Source organism: Brachionichthys hirsutus, unplaced genomic scaffold (genome assembly GCF_040956055.1).
Source record: "Brachionichthys hirsutus isolate HB-005 unplaced genomic scaffold, CSIRO-AGI_Bhir_v1 contig_926, whole genome shotgun sequence".
In the NCBI taxonomy this organism is placed as follows: Eukaryota; Metazoa; Chordata; class Actinopteri; order Lophiiformes; family Brachionichthyidae; genus Brachionichthys; species Brachionichthys hirsutus.
In genome coordinates this window covers 179,490-188,908 of record NW_027180406.1, presented here as the reverse complement: position 1 = coordinate 188,908, position 9,419 = coordinate 179,490, and the positions used below count along the sequence as shown (strand labels likewise).

Below are 9,419 nucleotides of genomic sequence, written 5' to 3'. Positions count from 1 at the left end.
TGGGTTGTCGAGTCTTGCTTCTCCATAACGGTCACGGGATCATCTGAGGGGTGCAGCGTGGCCGTCACAGAGTCGACGTCGGGTAAGAGCTGTGCAGTGGCGCAGAAAGCTGCTTCGCACAGCCTGAATGTCTGCTCCAGAGGCGTGGAACTTTCTCGGATTGGGCAGGAAGCGTTCGCCGCACCAGTCCACTGGAAGAAAAGTGGATTTGGAATGACATTTTAATCATTTAATCCGTGCACTAGTTCAAATAAAACACATTCATTTATAAGGAATAAAGCGTAAAAAGGAAAAATGAATTTGTCAGCCTAACGTCAAACATCAGACACAGAGATGGTTGATAATGAAAGAAACGATACTGTGGATGCGAGAGAATGTATGAAGCAAATACAGATATGAGTTTGAAACAAAAAATGCTGAGGCAAAAGGGGGGAGAAAGCATTTGTATTGAAATGCTCTTTGTCTTGTGTTTTATGTACTTAATTAAAAAAAATTTTTTATATAAAAGTAAAATGTATTAAAATGTATTATTGAAGAGGAAAAAAAACTAGTAAGGGTATAAGCTTTTCTCTAAAAGCTACAGAAAGTACTAATGAAACTTAAATACCGCAGAATTGCGCCTTCAGATAGTGTTTTGGTTAAAAGTACTGCTCTCTTACAGGAGCGAAGCATCAAGACCACTGGAGCCAATGGTGTTCTGTTCTGTATGCTAAATCAATAACGGCTCGTGTTGCGGGCACATTCACCTCGCTACCACTGCAGGCACGGCCATCCCTCATGATCTTCTCCATATATCTGCTCTTCTTCATAAAACATGTCATCCTCATGCGGCGTCTGTTGGCCCCGAAAACAAGAAGCGACGCGTTGAACATGACTGTAAGTTAACAACCAATGGCGACTAGAAACCTTTGAACCTACTGAACAGAACGATAATAGGAATATGGATCGAGATGAAGAAAAGGACAACAAAGTGAATAGCAAACGACACAACAGAAATATTCAGCAGTGACCCAATAAAATGGTCAACGCACTGCACTTACTGTTTATAGTGCACAAAGCCTCACATTCACCCATCGACACACTCATTCACTCTGCAGTGGGCGACTGCTGCCACGCCCACGGGGAGCATTAGTCTGAGATAGAGAGAGACACAAAACAAAGCGACGGTACGGACCTTTGTGACTTCGCATGTGTTGTAAGTTGTGCCTGGGTATGGGACGTGGTCAATTCCCGTCGCCATGTCAACGACAATCTCGTCTCGATGCATAGGGATGGGCGGACCTTCGCGCTCCTGTAGGGCCAGGACAATCACTGTTGTGTTGTCGGCACGGAGCATGCGCTCCTTCCAAAACAGCAGGGCCGTGCATCCCAGACGGCGGGCACAGGACATCCCCTTTGGGCCCTTCAATTTTGTAGAATCAAGTTGAAATTAGGCTGTAGAATGGACGGCCTACCAAGGGTCCAACAAGTGTGGCAATCAAGGCAAAAATCATTGACAGTAATACCAGATTTGAGCGTTTTTAGACGGCTGGAAGGGATAATTTTTTTCCAGGTTTTTTTTTTTTTAAATTGGTAAAAAAATCGATTTGACATACGAGTGATTTGAGTTCTCTCAGGAACTAATTATACTCGTCTGTGAAGGTATTACTGTACTTGCAGTCTAAAAATGAAATCAACCTTGGTGATTATGCGGAGTCACGTACCACCATTTTGTCATGGCTACAACACATATTAACAGCAGTCTTGGGCGGCATCATATTCCAGAGCCCGTCGCTGCCGAGGATGACGTAGCGATGGCGCTTGGGGTCCAGGGTCATCACGGTGGTGTCAGGCTCCGGGGAAACCACAAACTCCCCGCTGTAGAAATCGTAGCTCCACAGGTCACCTTTCAACATATCAGAAAGCCTCGTCTCTTTCGGAGGAATAACCGCAGCAAGAAATTGTTCCACAAGTCACAAGTTTACGAACACAAATCTAGACAAACAGCATGTCCATGTACCGAGGGACCGGGCCACGGCCAAGAAGGGGATCTGGTCTATGACTGTGCTCCTCCTAACCGGACCGTTGTGCGTCAGCCTGGGCCTCTTCCACACAACGCGGTTCACCCCAGATTTCTTCATTACACTAGTCAACAAAAAATAACAACAAAAAGGTGACACAGCGATTGACAGAAAATACATTTCTTGATGTTCTAATTCTATTTTTTTTAGCCCGAAACATTCACGTTCACAAACTCACCTGCCACCCAGCCGTTCAATCCTCTCCTTTTCTTTTGGAAGTTCCGGCTTGTGGTCTTGCGTCAGCTCGAGAGCCTTGAGTGTGATGTCGGAGTCATTTTCTTTCATTCCAACCACAACCGCTGAATCTCCTACGTGGGCAACGTACATGTGGACTCCTCGGATCACGATCACGCTGGCCGTGGTGCCCGACGTGCTGGGGAGGCCAGTGATCGTCTTTGGCCACCCGGCTATAAGGGAAGAAGATAGAAAACGTCGAGTCCATTGATTTCTTTGATCTGATCAGCTGTGGTCAGACGGCTTGCAGATGTACGTATGTTTAAAAGACTGAACGGCTTCTAGTCGGTGGTTCTGCAGAACTTACAGACGGGCCGATCGCCAGAACCAGCTGTGCGAAGCATGCAGAACAGGTTGCCGGTAGAACAACACCCAACTAGATATGAAATGTAGGTCTGCATTCCAGCCAGGGGTCGAACTCACAACCTCAAACACAAAGGACCTTTATGACGCTTCTGAAAGCTTCCTGCTAAAAGTGAGAAGCACAGAAGGTGTGAGATTACGACTCCAGCCCAACTGGGGATGGCTGGAGGGGCAGATTGAAATCTATCAGGACACAATTCCCCTCTTTTAATGGCTGCATCTCTTTTCCTTCAAGTAGCTCATCCTGCACGCCGACATTTTTATTCCGGGATTCATTTAGTTTGACTCCGTTCAGTCTCCTCTCATCTCATCAAACTGGAGAAACCGCCTCTGAACAGCGACAGACGATGCATTACTAACCTCTGACCCCCCCCCCCCCAAAAAACCACACCTGGGTGCAGCTCACTCGAGGGTGGGGGAGACATTGACCCCGTTAGTCGGGTTTTAAATGACTCATCACGAGACATGAGAATCCGGAAAGGTCCCGGGGCCGTCTTATTGCTCGACCAGTCCATTTAGAACCGGCTGGTCCGGTCTAGAACCGAAGACTCCTGGATCAGAGGCGAAGCGTCTTCAACCAAACAAGAACAAGACCAGTTGCTACCATCCAGAGGACACCCAGGACAGCGAACCAAGACTTCAAATCTGTCTCAAAGACATGGAAGGCTGGTGGATTAAACGCGTTCGGAGTTACACGAGCGAGTTTCTCTCCTCTAAACCATCGATCATCTTGTAACTGATCGCCTAACTTGACATCACCGGGGCTCCATTCGACTCTGACCTCCGTGTCCACTCGTCACGGGATGGGACAGACACACCGCTCATCATCACGCCCATCAGCTGGAGAACGCCGCCTCGCGTGAAGGCTTTCAATCAGAGATGATGACCAATAAACGCAATACTCCAGTAGAAATATCGGGACAGACGGACAAGTTACTCACGTAGCTCTTTCCACATAGCGTGGTGACAGGCGATAAAGCCTTTCCGAAGAGCGGCGCACACCTCGCCGTGGTCCCCGGACCAGAACCCCCGCTGCCTCTTCAACAGATCCCACAGATTCTCCCTGGCGAAATGCGCCGCCTCTCGGCCGCCGTGGCCGTCGAAGACAGCGAAAAACGCCACGGACTTTCTCGTGTTGACTTCGTGCTCCGTGACTTTCCCCCCGCGCGATGCCGGTCCACCGTCCTCATTTGAGAGACTCTCTGCCCACATTTCAGTCACCGGTCCCGGTTCGGCAGTCACTGTGTGGCCTCGGGTCTCGCCTTCCGACGCGCGTTTGGGGGGTTCATTCTCCGCGTCCCCCTGTCCTCCATGTCTCTGCGACTTGTGATCATCTTCGACTGGCGACGGCGTCGGCGTCGGCTCGTACTCGATTCTTATCTCGACAACATCCTCCATGTATTTCCTCCCTCCTTGTTCGGAAAATGCACTCATGCGAAATACTATGGCGTCGTCCATGATTGTGAACAAACTAACGATAATAGCTTAAGCTATATATAAGGGCACATGTAGCTGCTAACTGTAGCTTGCAGGCTAAATTTTTTTTGAACCAATTTTTGCCGCGATTGTATGGCCGAAGGCTTCCTTCCTTTTTGTTTATCTTCTCTGAGACGTCCTGCTGAACGTGATGACGTCGTGTTTTTTCCACCTATCGGCTTCGCAGCGACGTAGGGGCACGCGTGACTATTTGCTGCATTGATGGCCTTTTTCAGAAATCGGAAATTAAACAGCAACAACAACGCAGTCACATAAATTGCAAATGGATGCGTTGCCTTGACCATTTTCAATGTACATTTATTTGTTGATGAATCAAAAAATATTGTAATAGCAGCTACATTTAGAAGGGCTGCGACATCATCCTCAGTTCAGGATGCAGAAATTGCAGGTTTTGTTTAATGTCTTTTAGCACTTTTATAATACCATTTTTGTAACATAGCATTGTGTGATTAAACTACGAGACTGACACATTATATTTAAAGTAAAATGTACTTATTCTTTTATGACAGAACAACAGCCACAACTGTCTGGCTCTAAGTCAGCAAGCTTTTACAGCCAAATCTTGTTCAGTTATAAAGAGAATACATAAACTGTAGTTACAAGTATTGCAGTAGGGATTCTGTTTTTTTTAAATAAATCATAAAACTGCATTATTATTATTATTATTATTAATACTAATAATATTATTTCTGCACATATGGTGTGCTGAGCTCTGTCTGGTAGTGCTACTCCAATGCCAGGTGGAGGCAGTGTTAATCCAATCAAATAACCTTTATATTTCCACCCTTTAATTCCATTTCTCTCAGACTTCCAACAAGGAAAAATAAGCAGGATTTATCATCTGAACAAATCTACAAGGGGACTTTGCATGCAACACATGCATTTATTTCATTATACCATGGTCATTGTGTAGAAACAAGCTTTACATTCTTTATTATTGCTTTCACGTTGTGGATCCAGCTGTGGCTTTGTTTGTTCATCTTTGCGCTGTGCATGATCATGCATTCTTCTCCTGGCAGAGTGTAGAGAGGCAAAGAGCATCTGTAAAATGCCTACATTATACTTTAGACTGAGATAACGTTGCTTTTGTTATATAAATTATCTTTGTAATGAAGAAGAAAAAAAGTTATTGGAGAAAGTTATTGCATTCATATACTCAGAAAAAGCCTTTATATGTATTTGAGAAAATAAGAGCTAGGCATTAAATGAGAGAGAGGGTTCACACATTTACGAGGAGAAGTAGGACTTCTGCTCATTATGCTTTCTCTTAGCGTCTCAGAGTCCATTTCATCCCTTAAGACACAAAGCCTTGACTTGATCCTGGAAAGCTATTTTTCTTTCTTTCTTTTTTGCCGGTGCATGGTGGGAAGTGGGAGAGAACTCACACAGACACGTGGAGAACATGCAAACTCCTCACAGAAAGAACCCATCGGATTTAAACCTGTGACCTTCTTAGTATGAGGCAACAGCGCTTACCACTGCGCCACCGTGCTGCCCTTGGTTCATGTACATTTGATTAGTTAGTTTATTATTTCCTTATTTATTTGTTTCACATGAACCTCTTTTTGTCTGTATGAGTGTGAGCTCTCTCTCTCTCTCTTCTCTCTCTCCCTTTCCCTCTCGTAATATCCATTAATAGTCCAGCCCTCAGAGAGGTCCTGTCTGCAGACAAGCCACTATTACAGATGAAGAGGCAAAGTGATTTCCATGTAAATGGTGTCAGAATGTCATTTTCGAGTGAAGCTCCTGAGAAAATGAATTCCTGAAGACGAGAGAGGTTACCAAGGGGCAGTGATACCAGGATTGCATTCTCATAGATTCCCCATGCAGTTCTTGTATAATGGCCCGTCCATAAAAACAGCTTTGTTTGACTCCCTGACTGTTGAGATGCTGAAATGTCAGTCAGCCTGACCAAAGAAGAGAGGAAACGGGTCTCTATATTATCATATATGGTAATTGTAGGTTATTATGACCACTAGTCATTTTTCTCTAGTAATTAAAAACAGACGGTAATACTCAGTGTGTGTGTGTCAGCAAGAAAGAGAGCGAGAGGCCGAGAGAGGTAGAGGTTAGAGATTGATGGAATTAGTTTCCTCATCATCATATGCTAAGGTAAAAGGTAAATAAACTGCAGTTGGACCTCAGTGGACCTCTGGACTGCCCATTAGTCACTGTGACAGGTTTATTATAGAGCTAAAGAAACAAATATTAAGATCAATAATGGAATAGAGAAAAAAGAGGCTTTGGGTAAGGGTCATTAGGTTTTGTGGACCTCAATCAAAATCAATGTTCTCTCTTTTTTTTTTTTTTTAATCACTGAAGAAGACAAACAAGGAATTCTCCAAAACACTCCCGGAAGTTGGTACAGAAGGCTAATCATCATCTCACTGCTACGGCGTGACTATCCTTAAATAACTTCATTATGAAGACACTCAAACATTTCAACATGAATGAATGAATAAATACAAGATTTAATATCATCACTGAATGACATTAACACGATCCTCGTCCTCATCCAGACTTAATCAGCACAGCTATCATTTCACGAGGCATAAAGGTTATTGCAGTAACCATGACAATCAATTCATTTAATAACATTAATAACATTATGGTGGTGAGGATGTCAAGACAATCAATAATCTGAAAGGGCGAATGGATTACATAAGAGAAATTCTGGATCCTGTTAGTATAAACAGGATTTTTTTATTCATGTCCTGTTTGTCTTTGTGCGTCTCGCCTGACGTCCAAACCACAACTGACTCGACCACTCGGTCTCAACCATTTAAGCAGCGCTCTTGCAAGAGGAGACCATGTGTCCTCCTGAAGTGATTATCTTTCCAATGTCACGCTCTCAAATCTGCTCCTGCCAGCATGGTAGATAAAAAAAATATATTGACTTGTGGTTGATTCAAAACTGCACTGCTGCACTGAGATGAATGATCTTGATAGGAGTACAGTTGATAAGAGCTTCGTTGAAAAGAAAATCGTCTTGGGTCACATGCCCCAATGCCCCTCAAATGCAGCATCAGACTCTATTCCCCCGTCTCCTCTGGGAATTATAGGCCAGGCCTCTTGAAGGACACTGAGCTAAATGTCCATCTATAATAAAATACTCTTGCAATAAACCTTTGCTGTTAAACAGAACAAAACAAAACACACACACTCATGCTTAAAACACCATTGTGTTTGCCTTATCTGTCTAATCATCACACCTCATCACTTTGCTCTTTGGTAGATTGAACTGAATAAATGATTGGTGATGATCAATGCTGCGGATCAAAAACCCATTTTGTTCCATGCACCATTACACAGAGGAAGATGCTCCCATCGGTCATTGTAGATGTTATTTTAATGAGCTAAAAGCAATAATTATTGTAAATTGTAAGAACTAATTGGGGCTTTTTCAACTTTATATGCATGCTAATGTTCCAGCAGCCCTCTGTATGTACCTAACTTAGTAGGAATAGGAAGGTAGTGAACATAGAGAAGCAAACATTTTAATTTCCGTCCGTGAAGGAGACAGAGGAAAGCTGATTTTGGTGCAGATGAACGGAAACCCAGTGGGTTGGTTTTCTCAATGCAGGTGTGTGTCCCCACAGTGAAGCAGCTCTCACTGCAAGCCTCTTCCATTTGCTGCAGGAAACTTGAGCTACCATGCCTCATTGGGAATAGCATCAAACACAGGCAGCATGCTGTATATATGCACGCTGAGCTCCAAATTGTGTCAGACCATGGGTAACAACAGCTGAATGTGCAGTGCAGTGGGTCAAAGGAAGAGCAAATACCTGAGAGCGGTTGATGCTGGAAGAAATGTTGATTAATGTTTCATCTTCAAATATATATATATATATATAACTTTTTATTTAGAATTTAATGCAGATTAATTCAGTTTATTTAATAGAGGCATTCTGAGTAATTATCAACATGCCTCATAGTAGTTCCTTATTATTATTATGCTTTTTTTTAAGTTAAAATCAAATAGAAATGAGGAGTGTTGTTTATTTTTCACATTTCTACATGTCCTTCAGTGTCTGAGGTGTTAAGCTTGATCCGTAAGTATGAATTGTGTGAGTGCAGCCTTAGGACCCTGAGGATATTGGACCTAGGGTGCTGCAGAGGTAGGCTTTTTGATTTGTATGCACCCCATCTGATAGCAGCTCCTGAATCACAGATGGATTATTTAGGCTTTACTTCACCATAGTCTCCGTCTTTTGATTTTCGTTGTCAGTTTTTTTGCTATTCAACGTTGTGTTTTTGTGTCTGCCCCTGCCTTCATTGTCTGGTGCTCGGATGCCTCAAAAGCACACACTGACAGAGATCTGGCTTCACCCATGAAAATGGAACAACGATGCTGGCGGAATAACCTGTAGGGGTAAGTTGTGAAGTTGTACTCATATGGGTACTAGTGAGGCATTGTGAGTATCTTTTGTAATTTTTAGTATTACTAGTACACATGTTTTTGCTCCGATGGGAATCGAATCCTTTCGCTGCTCCTTGATTCACACAGAAGCAGATGCTGTCCACATGTTGCAGTGCTGAAAGTTATTTGGTGGCTCATTCAAATTTGTAATGAATCTCATTTGTATTCTGTTGTGTACATGTCGTCAAACAAGTGATGACTGCAGATTCCACCACTAATTCTGGCATGTTTCTCTTTACATATATATTTCGTTCGTTAGACTTGATTCCTCCCATCTCGTCAGTCAATTTTGTTAAATTATCAGACAAATTCTACCTTAATGAAGGCAAATTATTGTCTTTGATCTGAATGTAGTCAGAGAAACACTGTTAACAAGCTCATTTATGTGTAAGTGCATCGATTTTAAACATAGACTAAACACTTCATTTAAGATCCAGAAAAAAAGCCCATTATCTCTATTTATGGTTTGTGATTTTATTTTCTGGTTTCTGCTTCCTGTCAGTTATCAGAATTATATTTTTAAATAACCGCACATATTTTTAAGGATCACTTAATCGATCGGACTTAATCTATTAGGCTCTGCTATCTGTTGCAAACATGAAGCTGCTCTCTGCTGAATTTATCATTCTGCGCTGCTACACGGCCACAGAAAGCATTGACTGAAAAATCTCTTCTAAAATTGAGTGGACTCAGTGGATTCAATTCCCATTAAATCCCTTAATCTGAATGCCCTTCAGTGGGCCTGAGGTGTTTACCGAGGAGAGATGAAACAATGGTCTGGCGCAGTATTTGCTCGGCTATGTGGTCATTAATAATTTGACTATTACACATTCCTTATCAAATAT

The 9,419-nt window shown here is 43.0% G+C and overlaps 1 protein-coding gene across 1 annotated transcript; it reads right to left on the bottom strand.

The window, feature by feature from the left end:
• Positions 1-750: 750 nt before the first annotated feature.
• LOC137914702 (protein phosphatase 1D-like) lies at positions 751-4,115 on the bottom strand. Its single transcript, XM_068758201.1, has 6 exons — positions 3,599-4,115; positions 2,239-2,467; positions 2,000-2,124; positions 1,704-1,885; positions 1,175-1,402; positions 751-834 (listed from the first exon to the last, which is right to left on the bottom strand). The coding sequence occupies exons 1-6, from the start codon at positions 4,113-4,115 to the stop codon at positions 751-753; spliced, it is 1,365 nt and encodes a 454-aa protein (XP_068614302.1).
• Positions 4,116-9,419: the final 5,304 nt, after the last annotated feature.

Excerpts from the sequence above, each read along its gene's own strand:
- LOC137914702 (XM_068758201.1), bottom strand. The coding sequence starts at position 4,115 with ATGGACGACGCCATAGTATTTCGCATGAGTGCATTTTCCGAACAAGGA. Across the intron at positions 2,468-3,598 it reads CGCTATGTGGAAAGAGCTAC|CCGGGTGGCCAAAGACGATC; the intron begins GTGAGTAACTTG and ends CTTCCCTTATAG. Across the intron at positions 2,125-2,238 it reads ATTGAACGGCTGGGTGGCAG|TGTAATGAAGAAATCTGGGG; the intron begins GTGAGTTTGTGA and ends TTTGTTGACTAG.